This window comes from Eptatretus burgeri, chromosome 6 (assembly GCF_056783735.1).
Source record: "Eptatretus burgeri isolate ZD-2024b chromosome 6, Ebu_testis_v1, whole genome shotgun sequence".
Lineage (NCBI taxonomy): Eukaryota > Metazoa > Chordata > Myxini > Myxiniformes > Myxinidae > Eptatretus > Eptatretus burgeri.
In genome coordinates this window covers 21,773,895-21,801,818 of record NC_140966.1, presented here as the reverse complement: position 1 = coordinate 21,801,818, position 27,924 = coordinate 21,773,895, and the positions used below count along the sequence as shown (strand labels likewise).

The following is a 27,924-nucleotide window of genomic DNA, read 5'->3' as shown; positions in this document are numbered from 1 at the left end:
GTGGAGAAGTCGGCCCATGGGAGAGAGGTGTTGTTTATGAAAGAGGGCCAGCATGGTAAGAGGTGGAAGGCAAGAAGTCTGTCAAATGCATGTGACTTGCAGGCGGTGACAGACCTAAAGCCACATATGGTATTCCCAGAGGAGATCTGCTTGACAAGGTTGCAGCCTGACATTGTCATCTGGTCATGTACAAGGCATGTCATCTTAGGGGAATTGTCAGTCCTTTGGGAAGAGAATATGGAGGAGGTGCTCGAGAGGAAGAGGAAAGTATGGCGAGCTGGAAGCGGAGTGTTGGGAGAAGGGTTGGCGCGTTTTTTTTTGTCAGGCATTTGAGGTGTGGTGTTTAGGGTATATTTTGGCAATTCCTTTTCTGCATTTCTTGCTCGACTTGGAGTGTATGGAACCGAAAGAAAGAGGATGTGTGAGGGATTTGTCCAGTGTCATATATTCATGTATCAGGTCAACCGGAAGCGCGGTCATCGAGAGGCGAGAACAGAGCTGGGCACGATGAAGCTGGGCTCACGGATGGTTCCGAGGTTTCTGTGTGTGGAGCACAATTAAATGTTTGATGGTGCACTCAAACTGCTTTCCCTGCCTGATACAGAATATGGTGACGAAGATGGGATTCTGGTGAGCGTATGGAAAGTATGCTGTAGTCAGGTTCCTTGTGTAATTTCGTTGGAATTTTTTGGAGAGTAGCAAACCTATAAATTTTTGAGAAGTTTAAAATCTATTTAAATAAAAAAAATGATGTTTCACATTTTTTCAACTTTTGGAAAGGTCGTTTTGGGGTGAAAAACGTTTTTTTAATTCCAATTTTAAAAAAATCTGAAACAATACAAAATAACCAATTGATGATGGATTACTGTTAAATGGCTAACAATGGATTTTATAAGATAATAAAATGTTGCATTTTGACTGTCGGTTGCCATGGAAACAGCATTTTTGGAGTGGAATTGCCATTTTTGAATATATTTTTTTAAAAATTATATTTTCCATCGGATGGCCTAAATAATTGTTAAATATAGTGACCATGAATAACTTACACATAAGTATTATGATTTTCAAGTATTGGAACAGTTGGTTGCCATGGAAACGGCCATCTGTGCAATGAAACATTGGTGTGTCTGTTGTTCAATAGCAGAAGCTTTCGGCACCTTCAGTAGTAAAACGTTTGATTTTAAGTTTTTGTAGTTTGATGAATTGTAAGTGTGATATTGTAGGGAACATAGGTGACGCCACATCGCGACACCATGCCATCGCCTCAGGTTACGGTTGCTGGGCGTGGCATGACGTCGTGATGTGGTGCGGCCCTCTATGAGAAGGTAATTCAGCTACTGTATGCTCGGCCTGACTTAAAAGGCATAATCGTTCCCAGATTGGGAGAGCTACATGTCATCCTGGCTGCATTGAGAGGTCTGCGTGCCTCCACAGAGAACTCTGGCATCAACGATGCTTGGATGGAAGCCGATGTGTATGGATCTGCAACCACAAGACAGATTCTGAAATGCACCCATTACAAACGCACACTTCAAGCTCACATATACTCGTGTGTGGCACACTCTGAAATGGCAATATAAGAATTCTTCAAGGACAATTCGCATCTCAAGGAAGTCTGCATTGTTGCAACGGATACAGTTCAAACTGCTTGTGGAGAACATGACAAAGCACTGAAAGCTGAATCAGTGCAGCAAGCCAGGAACTGTCTGCTCCAAGTCATCATCAATGAGAACTTGTTTGAGAGACTTCAGGAATGGGAGGCCAGCCGCTCAAAGAATGCCATGTTCAAGGCCATGATGAACTATCTCCACAGAGTAGAGGCAATTCTGCATTTTGTTGCAGCATCTCGGCATGCCGACTTAAACCTTCATCTTCAAGCCGGTGAAGAACTCAGCAAAATCTTTTTTGCCATGGACAGAATCAAGTACAAGCGGCTCTGGCCAAGGTACACATCTGACATGTATGTGCTTAAGAGCAGCCATTCAGATACCTAGAGGAAGCTCGAAGCAGGCAATATTTCGGTCACCAAGAATACTATCCCATTTGTATCGATCGGAGCAGACCACGCTGTTGTACATCTGAACAGGTTGCTGAAGGTTCACTCTGGTCTGATTGGCATATCAAATAATGCAAATGCCAGACAGCGATTCTTCTTGGCTGCACCTGAACTGTCACGCCTGTCTTGCGAGTTGAAGGGACAGTTTGGTCTGAAGGAAAGTGAGATCATTGAGCACCATGGCCTGTCTCCAAGTGTCGTCAAGCGTGAACACAATGCAATTGACCGAATCAAGGCTGCCATACTTAGTCATGAAAATCCATTTGAAGTTCAGGGTAACCAGCTCTTCAATGTGGTCACCCACGCTTATGTGCCAGAAGAATTTGTACCACAGATACTGAACATTGATGAAACGGGACAGAATCTCGATGAAGATTTTGTTGCTAAACGGATCAATGGTGATGTCAGCCTATGGGCGCCAGTGAAGAAGGAGAAGAACAGAATGTACATGTCTGGCAATACAACACTAGCAATCAAGGTCAGGGACAAGACAGTAGATTCAAAAGAAACCAAGGATTTGTATGGTAGACTGATGGTACTCTCCAGATCCAGCAGGGACGTCGACTAGAAGGATGCAATTGGCAACTTTGAATTCACTGTGACACCGAGGGCCCTGTTTGCACCAAACGGTAGCTTACTGTCATGCACCGACAAGTTGAAGGTAATCCACAACTTGGAGAAGTTTTCCAACAAGGAACCGTCTTTACCAGAAGATGAGCTTGATGCCACACACATGGAACCAGCACCCGCTGATGCTGTAATTGATGGCAGTACCCGCACGAAGGTCGCAGTCGTGGATGGAATGGTAGTTGTCCAGAAAATGACCAAGAAACCAGCAATGGTCGTGACAGTGAAGGACCTCAGTGAATGTTTCAATGATAGGGTGATGAGTCTGACCAGAGGCTTCGACCATGTAATTATTGTTTTTGATACGTACAAGCAGGATTCCCTCAAGAGCACAACCAGAGACAAACGACGTCAAGGAAATGCACCAGTCCAATATCAGGTCAAGGATGATACCAGGATCAAACACATCACGATGAGTCGACTTCTGTCCCATGATCAAACCAAGGCTGATCTGACGGAGTACTTGGCAGAGAAAACTCTCGAATACAACCGTGATTCAACAAAGGTGGTAGTCGTTTTGGCATCTGGGTGGACGTCGAGCAACAGGGGTCTCCAATTTGCGGTGAATAACCATGAGGAGGCCGATACATTGATGATCCAGCAAGCAATAGCTGCATCACAGCAACACACGGGAGATATTGAGCCGACGATATTCTCACCTGATATGGATGTTCTGGTTCTTGCCATAGCAAACTATCATCTCCTGCCAAGACACACATCTATCTCAATGGCATCTAGCATTGTCAAAATCGAGCCAATCTGGAAGGCCCAAGGTGAGGAGAGAGCCCAGGCATTGCCAGCCTTCCACGCATTCACAGGTGCCGATAATACTGGGCGGTTCGCTCGACATGGTAAGGCAAAGCGGTTCCAGTGCTACTTGAAGGCCGATGACGACATGGTAGATGCCTTTGCTATGCTCTGTAAGGATGCTGAACTGTCAGAGGAACTATACACAACTTTAGCAAGATTTGTCTGTTCAGGTTATTGTCCAAGTGGTGTCAATATTTCCAGCATCCCTGAACTTCGGTGGCATCTCTTCTGTAAGAACATGGCTGAGAATGACAAGTTACCACCAACTGTCGGTGCTCTGAGGCAGCATATCATGCGGGTACATATCCAGGCATACGTTTGGGGTCAAGCAGCAATTTCTCAGCAAACATTTCTTGATCCATTAAAGAATGGCTTCCACAAGGACACGAGTGGTCAACTCAAACCGACAACAACAGACATTCTCCCTGCAACAAAGGCAATTATCGAGATGATAAGGTGCCAGTGCAAGACAGAATGTTCATCACAGAGATGTTCCTGCAGGGCCAAGAACTTAACATGCACTGATCTTTGCATGTGCAGCACTTCTTGTGAGAATGACGAGGACAAACATTGAACGGCATGACCACGGCAGTGATGATGACGATGGCAATGATGAGTGACATTAGAGACAGTGATGCCAATTGGCTACAAACTCATATTTGACATTAAGTACATTTCACTGATCACCATATTCATGCGTTACTTGTTTCAAGATTTGAAAGCAATACATTAAATAAACAGTAATTTGACAAAATGATAGCCGTTTCCATGGCAACCATTGCTCAAAATACAGATATATGTATTCTATATTAAGAACTGTCCTCTAGTTAACAATTATGCATCATCAGTTGCTTGCTTGCGATTAATTTTGAATTTTCAGAGCTGAAATTAAAAAAAACGGGTTTTTACCCCAAACCGACGTATTTGACCATATTAAATGCATTGAAAAAATGTGAAACATGGATTTTCTGTTTTGGTATTGTTTAAGCTCTCCAAAAAATTCCAACGAACGTCAAATTATGGACACAAGGAACCTGACTACTGAGCAATTGCAGTTAGCTGTTGTCCGACCAACTCGTTATTTCCCTGCATAATGTTGTCTCTTCGTATGTCGTCGAATGTAGTACCAAACTGGCAGTTGGTCGACCAACTCGTTATTTCCCTGCATACACTACTTGATCACCATGTCCCTCGGCCATATTGATGAGTTCATCCCGTGCGAAGGAAGCTGGGAGACGTACATTGAGCGTCTACAGTGTTACCACCAAGCTAACGGCATAGAGGATGATGCCAAGAAGAAAGCAATCCTAATGTCGGTCGGCAGCAGCGAGACGTTTATTATTATGAAGAATCTCGCCATGTCCAGGACCACGATGGATTTAACACACACCGAGCTTGTGGCAGCTATGAAGGAACACTGCGAACCAACACCCTCAGTCATTGTGAGTCGATTCAATTTTTACGTGTCGCCAAACCTCGACAGTCCATTTCGGCATTCGTAGCTCACCTGAAATACCTTGCACAGCTTTGCCAGTTTGGTACTACATTCGACGACATGCTCAGAGACTTGTTCGTAGTGGGAGTGGAGCAAGATTGAATTCGCCGGTGCCTACTTGCTGAACGGACTCTGACATTTAACAGTGCTAAGGACATCGTTATAGCAATGGAGTGTGCAGACAAAATTGCTGCAGATATTGCTCGCTCAATTGCCTACCAGCATGGAGCTGACCTGTCATCTGTCAATCACGTGGAACAACATCCAACCAGAAAATCCGACGCCAAAACGCCTGGAAACTGCTTGGTGGCTGGTGCTGGTAAATGCTGGCTGGTGCTGGTAACTGCTGTTTCCACTGCAACGGTGAGCATTCTCCCACTACGTGCCGTTTCAAGAATTCCGCTTGCAACAACTGCCACAAGGTGGGTCATATTGCCTCTGTGTGCTTGTCTCGAAAACGGAGGGCAAGGAGAGAGGAATGCAAAACTCACCTCCTTGACTCGGAGCATAACCAGGAAGACATGATTGATGGAGACAGCCCTAACAGCCACGGTGTTCAGTCGTATGACCTTTTGCACACAAAGTCTGGCAGACGGTCTACTCCTATACTGGTTATAATAGATATAGACAGATGTACCGTGGAAATGGAGGTAGACACGGGTGCTGCCATCTCACGGGTAGTGGAGCAGCTTTCCTAATCTATGGGGGAATTCTGAACAACCCAGCCTTCGTTGGTCCCCAATCCGACTCACTACATATACTGGTGAGGCAATACAAGCCCGCGGGTCGTGTGATGTCACAGTAACCTACGGCAACACCACTCACCAATTACAACTCTTGGTCGTCCCCGGGGATGGACCCACACTTCTCGGACGAAACTGGCTCGATGTTGTCAAACTCAATTGCGAACACATCCATCGACTGCAGGCATCCAAGCCACCAACTGTACTGCAGCACCTCCTGCGAGATACCGGACGTTTTCAAGGATGAACTCGGCACATTGAAGGGTTTCACTGCCAAGCTCAATGTTGAGGAAGATGTGAAGCCAATTTTCTGCAAAGCACACCCAGTTCCTCTCACATTGCAAGAGAAGGTTGATGCAGAATTAGCCAGACTGGAAAAGTTAGGTATCATTGAGTCAGTTCAGTACTCAAATTGGGCTGCTCCAGTTGTTCCTGTTGTGAAGGCAGACAAATCGATCCGACTTTGTGAGGGTTATAAAATGTCAATCAACAAATGTTCCGCCTTGGACAAATATCCCATTCCAAGGATCGATAACTTGCATGCAAAACTGAGCGGAGGACAGTCATTCACCAAGCTCGACATGAGATCAGCCTACATACAAGTCGTTCTGGATGAGAATTCCAAAGGATATCTCACCATCAACACACATTGGGGGCTCTACAGATACATCCGCCTGAGTTTTGGTGCCAAATTGGGACCAGGAATCTACCAACGTTGTATGGATAGTCTGTTCGCTGCTGAACCACACGTTGTCATTTACCAAGATGACATCCTAGTCACTGGCTGCTCAGAACTTCATCATCTTGACAACCTCGAACGTGTGCTACGCATTATCTCTGACTCTGGACGACGCCTGCGGAGAGACAAGTGCGAGTTCATAGTTCGGTCTGTGACATATTTGGGCCATCGTATCGATGCTGAAGGCTGACATCCCACCGAAGAGAAGATCAGAGCAATCAGATGCTCCAGCTCTGACCAAATTTCTGAACTCAAGACTTACATTGGCATGCTGCAGTACTACCGCAGGTATATCCCAAACATTGCTACCATGATTGGCCCACTGTATTTGTGCCAGAAATTTGTTATTTGTTATCTATTGCCTGTTAAAAAAGGCATCAGCTAGAAATGTGACATTCCAGAGTCATCAGCCTTCCAAAAGTCAAAAGACATGCTGCAGTCTTCAAATGTGCTAGTTCACTACGACCCAGACAAAGACATGGTCCTGTCGTGTGACCTGAGTCAGTACGGGGCTGATGCTGTTTTGCCACACATCATGCCAGATCTCACAGAGAGAGACCAATCACATTCGCATCTCGTACACTCTCCCCGGCTGAGAAGAACTACAGTCAGCTGGACAAAGAAGGACTTGGCATTGTATTCGGAGTTAAGAAATTTCACCAGTTCGTCTTCGGTCAACATTTCACGATTGATACGGACCACAAACAACTGATTAGTTTGTTTGGTCCAACAAAAGCTAGCTCAGAGGTCTTACCGCCTTGGATCATATGCTGGTCACTTTCCCTCTCGGCATATGATTACAACATTACATACAGCCTGGCTCCGCAATTTCAAATGCAGACGCCATGAGAGTCGCCTGCCACTTCCGGACACAGTGCTTGACCCCCCCTGTACCTGGCAGCGTAATATATCTGATGGAATTTTTGAATGACAACCACATCAATGCCAACCAGATACGGACCCACACCAGACTTGACCCACTTCTTTCCAAGGTCATTCATGCTACTGGGCAAGGGTGGGGCCTTCTACGCGATGCTGACCCTGAATTGTATTTGTACAAAGCCAGGCAGAATGAACTAGGTGTCAAGAATGGCTGCTTGCTGTGGGGATGCTGAGTTGTCATTCCCCCAAACTTGTGCACAATGATTTTGGATCAGCTTCACGATTGTTATCCAGGCCTTGTAAGAATGAAATCGCTGGCACGGAACTATGTCTGGTGGCCTCACCTTGACTCTGACATTGAACAGCATGTGAAACATTGTTATGCATGCCAAAGCAGTCGAAGCGCCCCTGCAAAGGCATCACTGCACCCCTGGGAATGGCCCACTGAACCATGGCAGAGGATTCATCTTAACTATGCTGGACCCATCGAAGGCCGTGTGATCCTTATTGTTACAGATGCTCACACTAAATGGATTGATGCCTTTGTAACACAGACAGCAACCTCACACGCGACGATAGAGAGGCTGTGCCAGTGCTTTGCCACTCATGGCTTGCCACGTTTGATAGTCACCGACAATGAAACCTGTTTCTCAAGCTCTGAATTGACTGAATTCACCCACCTGAACAGTATAATTCACAAGTTTGTGAGCCCACACCATCAAGCTTCAAATGGACTCTCCAAAGGCTCCATGAGTTTCGTCAAGTCTGGTCGAAATAAGATATACGGCGGACGCCTTCAGACCAGACTATCACGTTTGCTTTTCGCTCACCGCATCACTCCCCACACTACAACGGGGGTGACACCGGCTGAGCTGCTGATGAAACGACATTTGCGTCCACGACTGTATTGTCTCAGACCAGACGTGGCATCAGTAGTGCATCCAAATCAGTGGAAACAGAGACTTCATCATGATAAACATGCTGTTCAGCGCTCCATAAACATCAGGGACCCGATGTTTGTGGAAAACTTTGGCCGCGGAAAGGCTTGGCTACCAGGGAGGGTTCAAAAAAACGAGGGACCATCATCCTTTAAGATCAAACTCAAGGAAAATCGAGTCGTCCGGAGGGACCTTGATCATGTCCGGTATCGGACTTGTGAGCCTGTCATCTTCAAAAATTATGTCTCGCCACTTCCTGAACCTGTGAAGAGCGACGTTGGTGCTGCAGATGGAACTGCCCCACTCCCTGAGGCTGACCCCAATATCGCTGTTGCAGCACCACCAGCGGGGGCCGTCTGTCGGCTTTGTACTCCGACGATCATCCAGAGTTCCAAAGGCACCTATCCGCCTTGATTTGCAGCCAATAATCAAATATTCATGATCTTTGTGTTATTTACTAGTGTCTTCATTACTCGTGTTCATCTTTAATGCATTTTCACACTTAATGGGAGGGGGGAGACGTCACATATTCATGCATCAGATCAACAGGAAGCGCGGTCATCAGGAGGCGGGAACATAGCTGTGCACGTAAAAGCTGGGCTCACGGATTGTTCTGAGGTTTGTGTGTGTGGAGCACAATCTAAGAATGATGGACCACTCAAACTGCTCTCCCTGCCTGATGCATAACACCCAGGTTGCCTTGAATGGCTCACTTTGGATTTGGAGGAAGTTTATGGAGGCGGGTCGAACAGCGTAGGTTGAGGTTGATTTGGGTGGTGGTTTTTTTCAGCCCAAAAAGGGGTAGTGACTGAGTGTGGAAGAGATTACGGAGAGATATGTGTATGGTTGTTGATTTGAGCAGTGTATGTTATGAGGTGAGTTGGTTGGTTGTTTTTTTTCGTTTTTTGTTGTGTGTGTGTGTGTGTGTGTGTGTGTGTGTGTGTGTGTGTGTGTGTGTGTGTGTGTGTGTGTGTGTGTGTGTGTGTGTGTGTGTGTGTCCTCCATAACTCCAAAACCATGAAATCTATCAGCATGAAACATTGCATGCATACGAAGAAAACTCCAAAGAAGTGCATGACTGAAAATTCGGTGCTTGGGTTAATTAAAACACTCCTTTTGATGATAATTAATGGTCTTAATTTTGTCCTTTATCAGGCGCGTCTTCGGTCACCACTCTCTGGCATCCAAAGGCATATCTGAGGTGACCTCACTGGGGTCTGAAGCCACCATGTTTTTTTGGGCCTGCTCATCCATGCCTCGACTTGGAACAAGCTGCAACGATTTCTTCATGATAGTTTTTTTTTTTTCACTTCCCTCCCTCATATTATCGAATGCCTGTTCATCATAGCTACAAATCGCTTTGTAAGTGCTTATAGTTTTCAAATTAGGAGCTTGGAGTGATTTCATGCATTTTATGATGAAATTTTCCACAATCAACTCTCGTGGACTAATTAAAGTATATTTTCGAAATGTTATTTCTTCGTTGAGGATCGGATATCGATCGGACTAAATAACTGTCAAAATCTGGAGTGAAATCTGATAATGTAAGGAAATAATGAGTCTTATAACTAAGCCTATATACCGATTTACTTCAAGCAAGCAAGGCTGTCCCCCCCCCCCCCCACTTCTCCATATCTACACAAGAAAATGTGAAATTTCCAACGCATTAAACTTATCTTTTTCTATGTTTGAAGAATTATATTAAGTGAACAATACACTTAGGAATGTGCCAAAATTAACCAGCTTCATTGAGCTACACGATTTAATACATTCACTGTTTGACATCACCCCTGTCCCCCAGAGAGACTACTTATCCATCGTGTCTGCCAGATCTGTGTCTATATTTTCGGAGGTTTTGCGATGTGATCTACAAGGAATCAAAGCAAATCTTGTGAAAAATGGGCGTTTTAAAATAAAGTTATAACGTTCGCGCGGACCGCGAACTGATGCACCACGTGACGCGTACACTGACGAGCAGGCAACATGGCAGATTATCTGCAATGTTTATTTCATGAGCGATTAAACTTTTCAATGTCTCCAGGGTTGATCTACGTTCTACGTTAAACTTTGCTTTCACTGTTGCGGGCGTGGTGACGACCATCTTTAAAGTTGAAGGTGTCGGATTTGGTATGTATGCAGCCACAGCCTGGCAAGCCATTCCTTCTTAACCATTTAATTGGAGTGCTTCCTTGAGTGCTTCAGCCACCTGCCGAGCGCCCTACAGTCGAAAGTGGTACAGTTCATGTCCCGTTTGGAATGTACAGTCGGCATTTGCTATGAGGTAGAGGTACATGATTTACGAAGGTTATATGTTTATTTGTGAGTTTCAAAGCAAAATATATTTTATAACACCCGATTTCCTAGCTGTTTGCCGTATTAACGTGTTTTCTAAAGTACAGAACCAATTTTTTTTTCCACTTGTCATGTGACGATTGGCAGCTGTTCATAAACATTGTTTGTGCACATCTCCATGAAACGTCTGTAATGCAACGTTGTTTTTATAATTTGTTTATTGAAATTCCCCCAAAACAAGGGTGAAAGGTACTCAAGGTTTTTGGGTTTTATGGAGTACGTACTGTTGTCAGGAATCACACTGACTCCAATCTGCCAATTCCTGAATAATTGCTGATATCGGCCAAGCACTAATACTTGCTCTGCCCCCGCCGAATACAGAGCAGCACCCTCACACACATATCTCTCTCCTCTCCTCTCTCCAGACGAGTCCGGGAATTGTTTATGTCCGGACGTGTCTGGGCGTTGTTTGTCTCCGGACGTGCCCGGGCGGTGTTTGTCTATGGGGGTTGTTTGTCTCCGGATGCATCCGGGTGGAGTTTGTCTCCGGACGCATTCTGGTGTTGTTTGTCTCTGGACGCGTCCGAGCGGAGTTTGTCTCCGGACGCGTCCGCGCCGTGTTTGTCTCCGGACAGCTTGGCTCCAGACACCTCACTCCCCCCTCTCTTTCTCTCCCCCACTCTTTCTCTCCACCCCCTCCGCCCCCACCCATAGTACTTCTGTCAGCAAAGCGACAGATAGTATTTGCTAGTGATGTAATAATGTGGGCAGAGGCATATCTGTTGACGTCGCGACATCGAAGAGTGCCGTCGCGACATCGAAGAGTGCCGTTCTAGTTTTGAAGCTTTTTGACAGGAGTGAGAGGGGGATGGGGGATACACCATCAGTTCCCCCCTCTCTCAACCGTACCTTTTGTTCTGGCACTTCTCGGGCCGTTAAGTGTCCTCATACTATGTCTTCCATGAACCTCGACTATGTATCCAAAAAAAACCTGGGATTCCATGTTGTAGTTATATGTTTAAAATGTATTTCGTTTGGTATTGTGCATTTCTTCTGGTCTAATGTTGAGCTTTGCCTGCGTGTGTAGCTTTTCAAAAGCAGCGCAGGAGGCCCCTGGAAATGGGAGACAGCCAAACATGCGAAGGCACAGACAGACACCACACTTCACATTATATAATAGATGGCTTCTTTTAAGTGGCAAGGAAATACAAATTTTGTGTTGTATTTGGGTTTGCATAAAAATGTGATTAAAATTCTGAGTAATTGGGGAAGAGAAGTATTTACTTTTCTACTCAGCCTTTTGCTCGTCAGGTTACACCTGACTTGGAGTTTGTTTGCTCTCTTAATGCAGAATTGTATTTATATCAAGGGGGTGTCTTTATGGTGACACCAGTCACATATTTATTTTGAGCTGGTAGCAAGCAAAAAAAATGATGCTGTTCAACTTCAAAATTAAATTCCAAAAAAGAAAAGAAAATGTCAAAACATTTTACTTTTTTGTATACTGTATATAATACTTCAATGCCATGATGGAACTTATAAGTTTTTCTTTACTTGCATCACACTGAATGAGGATGATCAAAAAGTTGGAAGCACAAAGAATCCATCCATCCTGGTTACTCAATCAGCCTATTTTTGGGAAATGTTACTGCATTGGATTTTCCATTGTCCTATCATGCTGAAGGTAGGTAGGTAGATAGATAGTAAGGTCTCTGTTTGATTGATTCAAATTTTGCATAAACCAAAAGTAAAGTTTGCATGCTATCAAGAAAACCCACACTGGAATTTAATAAAGTTTGCAAACTTTATTTTATACTCTCTTTGGAAATTTATTTTATACTCTCTACATAGTACTTTTCCCAAGGAAGGCTTTGGAATTTTATGGAATTGAATGACTGCAGTCACATCCTTAATCACCTTGATTTCACTTGATGATCTAATAATTGTGGGGGGTGATGATGATGAATGAGCAGGCTTGCAGATGTTGGGCTGAGATGTATTTTCATTTGTTCAGAAATTCCGGTACACAAAGGCATTCTTGTGTTAAATACTGTACTTTACAGTTTTCTTTGTGGAACCTAACAAGTTTAAGCAGGAGGGCTAGCAAATTTATGGTTTCCTTTACAGGATGGCGTGGTACAGGAAATGGTGTCCTGCAAGCACAGCACCAGAATGGCAGTTGAGAAGGTGACTCCACGTGGATATGAACCTGGAATTGCCAACACGATGGTAAGCATCCAACCAGAATGGGAAAAGTCACCATAAGTATTTCGGTACACTGTAAAGATTTGAATAAGTTTGAAATCTTAAATGTTATGATGGTGTCTGAAGCCATTTGGCCAGGCTTTGTTCTTCCACAACAAAATAACAAAATGGTATTTATCACCTGTCATCCACTGAGAAGCAATCGACAAGAACAAACAGGCAACCCTCAGCAAAAACATGTGAGAAGAGTGTTAAGGACAAGTCAGGCTTTAGGTATCGACTGGCTCTATTTTGTGGAGCGATAATCTTGTAACTTTCAGGGAAATTGTAGGACCTCATCTGGCGACAAATGGACATGGTTCTTATTGCGTGAAGTATGATGCCATGAGGTCAGAAATGCAAAAGATGTTAATATCACACAATCATCCGCACAACAGTACAATACCTCAAAAAGGTACATTTGCATAATTCAGGGTACATACAGTGGAGTGCAAAAGTTTGAGTCCAATAACAAATTTATTAAATTGTATGTGAGAACCAAATATATCGTTACACTGAAATGACATGAAAAGCACTTTCTAGCACATGAACTCTTAAGGATATTGTAATGCTTAAGGATATTGGGAGATTGTAACATTTGTAGAAAAATCAAATCTCTCTTGACATGTATAATCAGTAATCGGTGTGATTCACTCTTTTGCCTTGAGAACTGCCTCAACTCCATTTGGGATTGATTCAATTAGTTTATGGATTATGTTTGAGTCGATCTTTTTCCAACAGTGTTGTCATGTACCCCAGAGCATAACCAGACTGCTCACGTAAATTTTAGCTCTCTCAAATGTTTTGATCCTTCATTTATTCTGCTACATTTCAGTCAATAATAACTGCAATAAATAATAGAATATGAATAAATATTGAAGATCTCAAAAATTTCTGTTTGAAATCATGGGATGAGAAAGTTTGGCATTGATTGAGGTGGACTGAGACTTTTGTACCATCCTACTGCATGACATACGTTTCATTAAGCTGTCTCATTTACTTGCGGAGAAAAAATACCTAACAGACAAAGGGACGGATGTATGGACAAATGGACAGAATTGGCCAGAGCTTTTTTTTGTGTACAGTGTCAAGCCTTGTGGAGGAGTTAGAACACAGAATGGATCAAAACTATAAGGACAGTAAATTGAGTGGGGTGTGGGCGCACCAAGAGTTGAGTTGAGGGACAAAGTGGAGGGAGACTTTTTGGAGAAATGAGGGATGTGCGGAAGATTGACAGGAAAAGGAGGAAACTGGGAGTGATCAAGATGGATACAGCTGCAGACTCTCAATCACACGAGTGAAAGGAAAAATTTGAAACCCAGAAAGAAGCTGGTTTGGAGAGGATAAATGAGGGTAGTACAAAGATTCATGCTGCTAAAAGTGGGATGGGAGGGGGTGACTTGATATGATGGTGAACAGCTTCCTTGAAGCTCTGGAGGAAAGAATGAGATTAAAGAGACTGAGTTAGTTGGTTCCACAGGTGGGGGAGAAAAGGAATGGTTAAGGAAGTAAATGGGTGGGTTTTGCTAGATGGTCATTTCAGAGATACATCGTGAGAGTGATATTTGTCATGATTGAAAGACATGTTCCAAGTGTTTAACTACCTTGCGATTCTATCAGGGCTAGCAGAAAGGCAAGGAGCTGCTGCTTGCTTATCTGAATGATTAGGGATGTCACTGCATTGGGTGAAGTCATCAGCAAAGACATCAAGAGGATTTTCAGGTCGGGTCAAAACGATATATAACAGGATATCTAAAATAGTTAACCTCCGCCATCGAAGATGGACGGAGGTTACTGTTTTCACCCCTGTCTATTTGTTTGTTTGTTTATTTGTTTGTGAACCATATTACGGAAAAACCTCTCGACGGATTTCGACGAAACTTGGTGGGGGGGTTACGTCCGGTCCAAGGATCATGCCATTAGATTTTGGACTTGGTCCAAAATCCAATATGGCCGCTATGGTGGCCATTTTAAAAAATATTTGAATTTTTGTTTTTGCATTTCTGCATGTTTTAAGTGATTTCCAACCCCCCCCCAAAAAAAAATTGTTAGGGAAAAAGAAACAAAATTTTGCAACTTTTTTTTCAAATAAATTTCGATTTTTTTTTTTTTGCATTTCTACATGTTATAAGTGATTTCCAACAAAAAAAAAACATGCCAAAATTATAATTGCGGTTTATTTTGGAACTTCAGGTGGATATACCCACGTAAAATCAATTTCTGTCTCAAGGAATGTAGTTATGACGAATGAATTGAGTATGTAAAAGTTAAAAGTAAAAGGGAAAGTTTCAAACTATAACTCTGTGAGCACTGTTGATGTCAAATTGAATGAATAGGATATCAGGTTCACTTGAGTGACCTTGCAGTATTGGCGGCAGAGGTTTTGCACTCTACCAAGTGCTCCCCCTCTAGTTGTGGATGGATTTGGACGAAACCTGATGGACAATTTGGGTGTGTGACAAGGAAGAATTGATTCGATTTCGTTGGGGATCCGGATGCGAGAATTTTTTTTAATCTCTTAAGTTATTCTTCACCATTGAGAGATGGGGCCAAAAACTATATCTTGCATAATATTTCCAAAAGTTGTGGACAAGTTATGACAAAACTTGGCGGATGAGTTGGGTAGGTGACAAGAACAAACTGATTAGCTGGATCTGCATCCGGACCTGAACCAAAATCTAATCAATGGGATACAAAATGTAAACTGTTCAGCCTGGCAGAGGTATGCACTCTACTGAGTGCCGTTCTAGTTCTGTTTTAATTTATACACCATCAAAAATGTATGAGTAGTCATATTATTGTTAGAAATTAAATATTATTCTTAAGTCTCAGGATATTCTTTAATGATATGATGTTTCACACATTTTTGCCCTTTTTCTGAGTTAAACTTCACCTTACAGGAGGCTTAAAGCCTTGACACCATGATTAAAAATAATAATAATAATAATAATAATACTAATAATAATAATGACATCACCACTCTTTGATATAATTTCACATCTCAAGCCACACGACCTTAACCAAATATGGTTGGCCTAAATTACTCAAATGTGCTCTATATTCTGAAGTCATCTGATTTGGAAAGAAGGGTTCGGTGGGAGGTGGGAGGAATCCACTGTATAACCAAAATGCTCATAATTAGGAGGTTAAAAATATCATGTCCTACATTTATGGTGAGATTGAATGCATGCCTCATTGTTTGCCTTCAGTTGTTTGACAGTTGCCTTTTCTTTGTGGTTGTTCTCTTGAAAGACTGCTAAAAGCCTGTTTATAGCAGAAGGAACCATATGAGTTGAATGAGGTGGTCACAGTGTAGTGTGTGAAAGATCCATAGCTCAGCCATTTTCTCAATAAGTATAATGCTCTGAAAAATTATTTTGACGAGTTGTGGTTTCTGGTCCACTTCATGGATGATTCTGTCAATGTGTTGACAATTTATCCATATGTGGCTGTCAAGATGGCTGCATGATATGACCCATTTCCAAATCGGTGTTCATGAATGATTAAATTATGTATTCAATTTCGAGGGGTCGATTGAGCCACAGGATTTGGATATCATAAGGTTGTTGAGGATTGTTGAACATTATTTTACATAGTTATATTGAAGTGTGACTTCACCATTCTAGACTTTAAGAACATTTGATTTTCTTTGGCCGAACATAAAGGTTCCATGGACCAGTCATTCAGCAAAATGTGAATTAATCTTTTTTTTCTTGTTTTTTTTTTTCTTTCAAATTCACATCAACATAATGAATGCAGCTTAGTATCCTAATTGCTGTGTCAAAACACCATCAAACAGCTGGAGGTACTCATCATTCTATAAGCTTCCTCTACCAAATTTGGCCCACTCTTGGGTCATTTTCATTTGTAGTTCAAATCTGTGTATTAAAAATAGGATTTGATATAAAACCACACCTCACCTTCAATATCAATCATGTAATGTTTGTTTATTAATGAAAACTGTTTGCATTTGCTCCTGACTCGGATCTGAAAATGGACTCGTGAGTAGTAGTTGTATCTTCCAAAGTAGTTGTTGAGTCTTAAGCCAAAAAGATAATAATATGTTACATTCCTAGAAACGTTTGACACAGGAGGAGGCCATTAGGCCCATCAAAGCCTGCGCTATTTTTACCAACCTGTGGTTGTTTGTCCACGCTCTGTCTTTTTAAATGCTGACCATCAAGCAAGGAAGCAGCTTGTATTTTAAAGCACCAACCTCCCAGACTCAAAGCCGACGCTCTAACCGTATAGTTATTGAACCATTGCTCTTGATAAATATTGGGAATAAGACATAAGTAGAGTAAGTATATGTATGAAAAACTTATCTTTCTGGTGAAGGCTCATATCAGTCTGCCTTAGTGGACAGGGAAAAAAAAAACGGATGGAATCGACTGTGTTGATCGAGATATGCTAACGCTGTGGGAAGCAAACACCGAAGCTGAAGTTTTGAGCTTAACAGCCGAAATATCAGATTCTCCTTGCTTTCCTCAATCAATATTCTGTTGATGTCATCCATAAATGTATGCATGTATGTGCATATGTATCATGTATAATGCATTTTAATTCCCATAGGAACACTGCATGTGATTTGGTAACCAAAATGCTCCTTTAAAAAAAAAAAAGATATATATATATATATATATATATATATATATATATATATATATATATGTAAAACACAATAATTACTGAAAAAGATGGATGACATGGTTTAAGCTTGTACTGCTACCATGTAGAGTACATTGACAACATAGTAATGTACACTAAGTCAAAAGCATGATGAAAGAGGACAAAATGTGCCACAAATTCATACTACCAGGCAAATTTCATTGATGTTGGCTTGGGTAATGCTGCAGTGGTGGAATCACAAAATGCAAAAGACCCAGGACAAACCCTGATAACTTGTAAACACCTGCAATGCAAGCGGAGTAAAACGAAATTAAACTTGCAAGGAAACATTATGGAGATGGACCCAGATTGAGATGGATACATCTTGAGTTCAAACACTGCATTTTCTAAGTAACCAAATGGCATGTTGAAACAGTTGCAAAACCCATGTTAACTGCAAAATATGGCATGGATGATAGAATGTAGGTATTGAATTGCCATCTCTTCATTAAACTTGGAACAAAGGTGAGTAAATACTATAAACAGAACGATTGAGCTTACTTTTGGACAGAACCGTTTGAACAACCAAAACAGATAAAATGAAACAAACAGAACTCGATGCTCTATGCCCAAATGTAAAGCATGATTACATTCAGATCAATTGCAGTACGCTATCATAATAGTATCTCTGAATGAAAATCTTATGGAATCGAAAACTATTTGGCCAATTTGCATATGTGCTCTGACGTGAAGCTCAGTGAATGGGCTGATGAGGATCATCTTCCCTTGAAAACGGCTAAATGCAAACAGCTGCAATTTTGCTTCAAATGTACACCACCGGTACCACCTGCTCTCAACATCACAACTAATATCATCAATGTTGTGGAGGAAACCAAAATACTAGGAGCATGGATCCAAGATGATCTAAAATGGGAGAAGGAAGTAAAGGAAATGATGATGAAGAGGGGTGGGGGATCGATGAGGGATGGGGAAGGGAAGACAATGTGAGATTAGAGGAAGGGAAGGCAGATGTGTGATGGAGCGTTAATTACCGCCCGGACTCATCTGGAGCCAAGCTGGCCGGAGAAAACACCGCTCGGACAAATCCGGAGGCAAACACTGTCCAGACATAACCACCATCTGGATATGTCCAGAGAGAGAGAGAGAGAGAGAGGTGGGAGGAGGGTGCAGTACTGTATTGGGACGGGGTAGAGCAAAGATGAGGGAGAGGGAGAGGGAGAGGGAGACGGAATTAATATAGATAGATATATGCTTCATGAACAACACACACACACACACACACACACACACACACACACACACACACACACACACACACACACACACACACACACACACACACACACACACACACACACACACACACACACACGCTTGACCGATATCGGCAACAACCCAAAAACCTTGAGCAGCTTTCACTGAAAAAGAATGTTGCATTTATGTAGATATTTCAGGGATTTGTTCACAAACATTAATCTTTCTAAACAGCTGCGTGTGATGGGTGGAAAAAACAATTTGGCTGGGTAATTTACATCAAACGGCTCGTCAATATGGTAAACCCCTTGGAAATTGGGTGTTATTTCACAACAACTTGCTCAGGGCGACGGAGCACGAACCGCTCGCTCGGGGCGACGGAGCACGAACCGCTCGCTCGGGGCGACGGGGCACGAACCGCTCGCTCGGGGCGACGGGGCACGAACCGCTCGCTCGGGGCGACGGGGCACGAACCGCTCGCTCGGGGCGACGGGGCACGAACCGCTCGCTCGGGGCGACGGAGCACGAACCGCTCGCTCGGGGCGACGGAGCACGAACCGCTCGCTCGGGGCGACGGAGCACGAACCGCTCGCTCGGGGCGACGGAGCACGAACCGCTCGCTCGGGGCGACGGAGCACGAACCGCTCGCTCGGGGCGACGGAGCACGAACCGCTCGCTCGGGGCGACGGAGCACGAACCGCTCGCTCGGGGCGACGGAGCACGAACCGCTCGCTCGGGGCGACGGAGCACGAACCGCTCGCCGGGGCGGGGCACGAACCGCTCGCTCGGGCGACGGAGCACGAACCGCTCGCTCGGGCGACGGAGCACGAACCGCTCGCTCGGGCGACGGAGCACGAACCGCTCGCTCGGGGCTCCGGAGCACGAACCGTTCGCTCGGGGCGAGGGGGCACGACCCGCTCGCTCGGGGCGACGGAGCACGAACCACTCGCTCGGCGCGGCGGAGCACGAACCGCTCGCTCGGCGCGGCGGGGCACGAACCGCTCGCTCGGCGCGGCGGGGCACGAACCGCTCGCTCGGTACATGAACCACTTACTCGGTGCGGCGGGGCACGAACCGCTCGCTCGGCGCGGCGGGGCACGAACCGCTCGCTCGCTCGGCGCGGCGGGGCACGAACCGCTCGCTCGCTCGGCGGGGCACGAACCGCTCGCTCGCTCGGCGCGGCGGGGCACGAACCGCTCGCTCGCTCGGCGGGGCACGAACCGCTCGCTCGGCGCGGCGGGGCACGAACCGCTCGCTCGGCGCGGCGGGGCACGAACCGCTCGCTCGCTCGCTCGGCGCGGCGGGGCACGAACCGCTCGCTCGCTCGCTCGGCGCGGCGGGGCACGAACCGCTCGCTCGCTCTCTCGGCGCGGCGGGGCACGAACCGCTCGCTCGCTCGCTCGGCGCGGCGGGGCACGAACCGCTCGCTCGCTCTCTCGGCGCGGCGGGGCACGAACCGCTCGCTCGGCGCGGCGGGGCACGAACCGCTCGCTCGGCGCGGCGGGGCACGAACCGCTCGCTCGGCGCGGCGGGGCACGAACCGCTCGCTCGCTCGCTCGGCGCGGCGGGGCACGAACCGTTCGCTCGGCGCGGCGGGGCACGAACCGCTCGCTCGCTCGGCGGGGCACGAACCGCTCGCTCGCTCGGCGGGGCACGAACCGCTCGCTCGCTCGCTCGGCGCGGCGGGGCACGAACCGCTCGCTCGGGGCGACGGAGCACGAACCGCTCGCTCGGGGCGACGGAGCACGAACCGCTCGCTCGGGGCGACGGAGCACGAACCGCTCGCTCGGGGCGACGGAGCACGAACCGCTCGCTCGGGCGACGGAGCACGAACCGCTCGCTCGGGGCGACGGAGCACGAACCGCTCGCTCGCGGCGACGGAGCACGAACCCCTCGCTCGGGCCGACGGAGCACGAACCGCTCGCTCGGGGCGACGGAGCACGAACCGCTCGCTCGGGGCGACGGAGCACGAACCGCTCGCTCGGGGCGACGGAGCACGAACCGCTCGCTCGGGGCGACGGAGCACGAACCGCTCGCTCGGGGCGACGGAGCACGAACCGCTCGCTCGGGGCGACGGAGCACGAACCGCTCGCTCGGGGCGACGGAGCACGAACCGCTCGCTCGGGGCGACGGAGCACGAACCGCTCGCTCGGGGCGACGTGGCGGGCAAACACATCCGCCGAGAGTGAATAATTCACTCAGAAGGACGTGGCAGGGTTCTGCTATTGACTGCAAGGCGTTCGGCAAGTGCCTTAAGCACTCATGCAAGCATTCCAATTAAATGGTTGAAAAGGAACAGTTGGCCAGGCTGTTGCTGCATATCATATCGGATCCCTTTGACTTTAAAGCAGGTCTCCACCACACCCGCAGAAATTAATGAAATATAATTAATTTTTTCAAATGATGACTTTATTCACAAAAGAGTTGCAGCTTCATGCAAAACAACTCTGGAGACATCGCAAGGTTCAATCATCCATTAGATATATATTGCAGATAATATGCCATTTCGCCTGCTCTTCTGTGCACACATCAAGTAGTACATCGCTTCAGGGTCCGCGTAAATGTTTTAACCTTATGTTAAAACGTCTGTTTTTCACCAGATTTGCTTTGATTCCTTGTAGAGCACCTCAGAAAACCTCCGAAAATGTTGACACAGGTCTGGCAGATGCTATGGTTCGGCAGTCCCTCAGGGGCACAGGGCATGAGGTCGAGCAGTCAATGCATTAAATCATATAGCTCAAGAAGCTGGTTAATTTTGCCACATTCCGAAATTTTTTATTCACTCAATATAATTCTCCAAACAGTAGAAAAAGATAAGGTTAATGCTTCAGAAATTTCACATTTTCTTGTGTATATATGGAGAAGTGGGGGTAGGGGGGGCAGCCTTGCTTGCTTAAAGTAAATAGGTATATCAGCTCAGTTATAAGACTTGTTATTTCTTTAAATTCTCAGATTTCACAAATTGCGAAGAAAAATTTAGAAGTGAAAAAAGAGGGCTTCGGCAGACGTTCCACAACATGTTCAAAGATGGTTGTGGAGACCTATTCCTACTTCATTAAAATGGGATGGACTTTGATGAATTAAAAAAAATATTAAAAGCATTTGATGAATAATAAATAAATATAAACTTAATGCAGAAAATAAAGCCAATGGCACCACGATCACAAATCTCAATCACTCACTCTACTAAGTCTTTCAGAAACCTGCCCCACAGGGTGATAGCACAAACGGCCACTGGCCTGAAGCTTGAGGCGAAGCCGTGCATCGGGAGGGGTGAGCAGACAAGTGTAAGGGCACGAACCACGACCGAGGAAAGGTGCAACTCGATGAGATAGACGTCCAGTTTCAAGAGACAACTCAGACCCAAGAAGGGTTCAAAGAGTGAGTATGCATGTCAAACATCTCTGCACACACATCGTGAAAGCAGCTTTCACTCTGACTCTCCAAAATCCATTTTGGCAAATTCCATTCAAGGTCATGCCATGACTGGAGTGATCGCTCTCAACATGGTAATAGTCACTCACGATACTACTTCTGTGGCCATGTCATGGAAGCAGGATGGGATGCTTGATGTCCTATGGCACTGCTGCTCTCTTTATGCATCCACCTACCCTCAATATCTTGTTTTCGTCCAAAACTGGTCAAGAATGCATAGAGGGCTGCCTTTGCTCACTGACTAATTCTGGGCCATATCATCCACCATAACTTGCCATCAAATTGACGAAGATGTGGAACCTTTTTGCTCTCTTTGAAGATATGTCCAAGCACCATTTTAATGTCAGTGTAGAACAACTGAGTAGTGATGCTCGTTTTCATGGAGATGACAGCTGCTATGAGCTCCAGTCGAGGTATTGTGACTGGATTCAATGGGGTCACTCACGACTTTCCTCGAAACAGTGATGAACTCGCATTGCCTTTGTTATATATCAGCTGAACATAACTGCACTGGCCATAGCTGAGTAACCTTCACAGCAGGACTTTTCTTGGTGTCAGCAGTTAACTCAGTGAATGACCCGTCAGCAGCAGGTGGCTGGTCATTGACCACATCATAAGGTGTTTGCTTTACTTGAGTGTTACTGCCATCAAACTGATCCATCACGTTAATCTGAGCTCTATATCCATCTCTGTTTGTAGGTTGAGCTAGTTGGCATGTCTTCGTAGCTCAAGACGTATCGGCTCCATATGTTCAATGAATCTTCTTTTCTCCATCTACAGTGATCTGCAAAAGTATTCACCCCCGACCCATAATGCCACATTTATATGAATTACGAATTATGCAGAAACAATTTTTCCAAATGAACGTTTTTATTTATAACTGAAGAGGTCAAACTAAACACTGTTATCATTGAAGGAGGTTACATGTCAGGAATACCTGTAAAAAAAAACTGTACAAATCAAAATTCATTGGTTGCAGCAGGAGTCAGCCCCTTAGGCCGGTACTTGGTGGAAGCACCTTTTGCAGCAATGACTGTGATGAATCTTTTTGGGTAGGTCTCTACCAGCTTTACACAGTGAGATGGTGAAATCGTTGCCCATTCTTCACATGAAAATGGCTCTAGTTCTGCCAAGTTTGATGGGGATCGTCGATGGATTACAATCTTCAAGTCTCGCCATGAATGTTCAATTGGGTTCAAGTCAGGACTTTGTCTGGGCCATTCAATTACATTTATTTTCTTCATGTTCAGCCGCTCCAGTGTAGCCTTAGCTTTGTGCTTCGGATCATTGTCCTGAAATGTGAATATCTTACCCAGTTTCAGATTAATGGCTAACTCAAAGATTCTCCTGTACTTTACACCATCCATTGTCCTTTCTATCCTGACAAGCTTGCCAGTCCTTGCTAATGAAAATCAGCCCCGTAACATGATGCCGCTGCCACCATGCCGAACAGGAAGGAAAGTGTTGACTGGGTGATGTGCTGTGTTCGGCTTGCGCCAGACATAATGCTTTGAATTTAGACCAATAAGTTCAATTTTTGTCTCGTCTGACCACAAAACATTTCTCCATGTGCCAGCAGTATCATTAAGATGCTTTTTCACAAACTCCATACTCACTCTTATACGTGTTTTTTCAGTAGTAGTTTCTTTCTTTTCCACCTGTCCATGCTTTGTGAAGGGAACGGAATCTTGTTGATTGATGAACACTGACCCCCATGACCATAGAGCCTTACAGATCTTTCAACATCATTGTTGGATTTATAGTGACATCCCGAACTGGTTTCCCGCTTGCCAAGCTGCAGAGTTTGGATGGGCGACCTGATCTGGGTTGAGTCTGGGTGGTATGATGTCTTCCACTTCATCATGATGGATTTCACCATACTCAAAGGGATAATGAGTGACTTTGAAATCTCCTTATAGCCCTCTCCTGAAAGGTGCTTCTCCACCACTTTATGTCTGACTTCCTTGGAAAGCTCCCTGTTCTTCATGTTTGCCTTGTTCGTTGATAAAGTGAGTTGCACCTTAACACGCCGTAGATAAGTGGGGGAGCTTAATTTTTTAAGTTAAACCACTGATTACAAACAGGTGGAACCTATTACACTTATTTTGTAATCTTTCAAACAAATAATTTGCTCCTGAAGTGATTTAGGGGTAAAGAGGCAAAGGGTTTGAACACTTATACAACTGAGAATCATCTGATTTTTCTGTTCATCAAACTTATTCACATTTTATCTGCATTTTTTTTAGCTTTAACAATTTGGAAAAGTTTGCGAAGACTCTATATATTAAGTTTGATTTGAAAGCAACATGAAATAAGCTCAGGTGGCATGAAAATGTGAAAACTTTTGCAGGCCACTGTCTTTTGTTTGGCGAGCTCAAGCTAATGCACATGGTCAATTGCAGCAGAGTGAGCAGCAAGTTTGTCCTCTTTCTGTTCTTCTGCGAGACATAAGAGTTCAGCCTTTGAACATAGAGCGTGAAGTAGCTCTTGAAGCATAAACCGTTGTGATCTACTTATCACTGAAGTGGTGGAGAACTTTTACTCTGGCGGTTATCACACTTATTTCGATAAAGAAGTCCTTATAGTTCACAAGATTTTCCTAGTTTTCAAAAGTATGTCGCTTATGTTATGTAAAAACTCAAAAGGAAAAAGACAAAGCGTAACAATTAGTACACATAGTTATTATCTCGGAGTATGAATGATATAGCCCAATATACATGGCTTACGTCATTTGTCTACAAATGTGAAATATCCATTTTAGTGAGCAAGCGGTACAACAAAGCAGAAGTGGAACTGAGAAACACTGAACACAATCCACCGTGATAGACGCAGTCACAAATGGGAAGTTTCAGCGATTAAAAAGAATAAAACGAAACAAAAAACTGAAGCGACTACCTTAGCAAGGCCAATGGGGACTTAGTTTGCAGAGCTGCTCCTCTGTACCAATCATGAGGCAGATGCCTGGCCCCGTCAGAGAGACAATCCTTTGCCACAATACTGCATGAAGCACACATGTATTCATCAGTTTTTGTGGGGCTGCCATCTTACAAGACAGACCCAGCCCTGGTCCAGTTTCATATGGGTGCAAGGTCCACCCTTCTCCGGCAATGCAGCCCAGTGGCGTTCCACGTGCCACCTTGCTCGCTGCCATTTGGATGGTGATGCTGGAGGGTTCCGCCTCCTCCCATTGAACGTCGGAAGGCTGGTGCTTCATCCTCTTTCCCTCCACTGCTTTTCGGGTGATGAAAAAGAGGGAGGACGTCCAACTGTTCCGTAAACTGCAGGCTGGTCACATCTGGGATGCCCAGGACAACTTCTTTTCATCCAGTTCCTGCCCTGTCACACCCAGGAGACACAGGATGAGACGATCTAACCCTAACTAAGTTAAAATGACTCGGTACATCCACCCAGCTGGGCCATGCCAGACAACTTTGCCCTTAGGTGTACTTAATACTTGTTTCAAAAGTCATTTTACTATGTGAAACACATATGGTGCTAATGCCTAACATTCTAACTACCCCCTCATGCTCTGTATAAACGTAAAAATTTATTTTGTTGGTTGTGGTGAAGATGAATGGGCTAAGTCAGGGATCAAAGGAGGCTGGATCAATGAGAGGGTTTTAAGGCTCAGAGGGAGGTGAGTGAGATGTTAATTAGAGGGAAAAATCATTGGAAACATACAAGAAAATTTCGACTAAAGAGGAGGCTAATTGGCACATCATGTCCCTACCACATCCAAGCCCAAACCCCAATCCAATGTAATTACCCAATACACGGGCACCTTTAGCCTTCACAACTCCAACCCCACCCACATGTCAAACCCAGTGCAACCTGACATCCACTCTATGGATGCGTGGAAGGTGGGGGGGGGGGGTGCAAACAGCAGGAGGGCAAAAGAGGTATTTCACAGACAATTATTCCATCAACAATCACAACATATGTATTTTTTTTAGCGGGGAATTGGAGGAGTATTTTGTTGAGAGTTATATTAACGTTGATGCTTGACAACACCCACAGCTCAGAGTATGTATATATATATATATATATATATATATATATATATATATATATATATATATATATATATATATATATATATATATATATATATATATAAAATATGTCTTGATGCCTCGACATCACAAGAAACAATGCCCACAAATCACCCGATTCAATTACTGTCTTTCTTCCGTTTCACTTTTCAGCCAATATTCAAATAATGTATCCCTCTATTCCCTTTCTTTCTAGGTTTCTACTAATTCTATTTTAAACCTATCCACAATACCTTCCCAGAAAGGCCATTCAATACTTTAATGACTGTCTGAAATGCCGCTACCTTGATACTGTCTTAACTCCCCATCCCCTGTTTTTTACTCTGAAGCTATGCCACGTGGTTCAACCGCTATCTTCATCGATAAAACCTTTCTTGCATCTTTTATTGTAAACATTTCTATGAGATCTCTTTGTAACCACCTACTTTAAGAAACGAAATTCAGGCTCCCACATCTGCTCCGCATAACTTAGATTATCTCGCCTCAAAATCATTCTGTTGGTCCATGCTAAACCCCTACAGCGCCAACCCTCCTTAAAATAACACAATAATCTCCTAACACAATAATCGAGATGAGGCCAGCTCCTTGAATGTATAATGTTAGCACAACCTCCTCTAATCTACAAACTATGCTCTTGCAAATGCAACCAAAATCCTGTTAGTCTACCCTTGCTCGCACTCCTTGGCACTGCTCTGATTGCCGAAACCATATATGTACAACCACTCTCTGATCTTTCTCCTGTCTCTATGCTGTCCCCTGGGGTGAAGGAGGGAGGAAGTGCAAAACTGTCCCTTGCCTCATGGAGCCCCTCTTTCTGTTACTTCTACCCATACCCAATACTTCATGTTTCCTAAAATTTTATTGCACATGCCAACTGTTTTGCCCATGCAATGACAGTGTCTTGGCCTTCCTGAATTGGATCACTCCCCTCTTTGCCCTCTACTTTACCTCCAAACTTGGGGTCATCTGTGAATTTTGAAGGTCCATTCTTTACCCTGCCATCAAAATAAAGAATGTAAATTTCAAACATCAGCGATCTTAGTCGACAGTACTGATTCTCATGTGACGATATCTTATCAAATGCCTTATGGAACTCTCGGTACATTACATCCACTTCACTCCCTTCACTTACCCAATCAGCAACTCTCTCTTAGAATGCCACTAACTTTGTTGAACATGATCTCCCTGATCTGTGCTGGCAATTTTTAATCACGTTTTTATTAATCGAAATACAGTGTTGTGTTCAGGATCAGCAAAACCGTGAGCATGGATTCTTAGTTTGTTCTTGGGGTTTTTTTTGATTTGGTATCGAATAACTTTTGTGCCTTTCATTTTGCAGCTTTTCTTTTTAACCTTTTTCCTTTTATTTTTTTTTTTTCTTCCCGATTTATTTATTTATTTATTTATTTGTTCCATTTTATCTTCCTCAAGCAATTAGAGCACAAGAACCAATCAAGTACTTTTGCCGAGCCTGTTCCAAGACTTAAAAAAGATGAAAATCCAGAGGTATGGATTTTTTAGATTGTTACTCGAGTATTGCAAAAACCATAAGACAAGAATTATAGTTTGCACTTGATTTGTGACTGTTTCTGCCACCATCTTCCAGAAGGTCTCTTTCCTTGGATCCCTTGGTCTGGTTACCTTTGATCAACTGGAAGGTGTGTACAGTAGTTAGATAAAACTGTTGCTCTGTACAAAGCCACTTAAGAAAAACTTCCTCAGATTTTA

At 44.5% G+C, this 27,924-nt stretch overlaps 1 protein-coding gene across 9 annotated transcripts in view; it reads left to right on the top strand.

Moving 5' to 3' along the window:
* PHF21A (PHD finger protein 21A) overlaps positions 1-27,924 on the top strand; it is a 240,559-nt gene that overhangs the window by 167,688 nt on the left and 44,947 nt on the right. For 7 of the 9 annotated variants that reach the window (XM_085884260.1, XM_085884258.1, XM_085884259.1 and 4 more), the window contains 3 exons: positions 12,710-12,811; positions 27,628-27,702; positions 27,803-27,854. In XM_085884260.1, the coding sequence (XP_085740386.1) occupies positions 12,710-12,811; positions 27,628-27,702; positions 27,803-27,854 (229 nt within the window). The remainder of the gene's footprint in view (positions 1-12,709; positions 12,812-27,627; positions 27,703-27,802; positions 27,855-27,924) is intronic. The other 2 variants (XM_085884257.1, XM_085884263.1) reach the window with 1 other exon arrangement.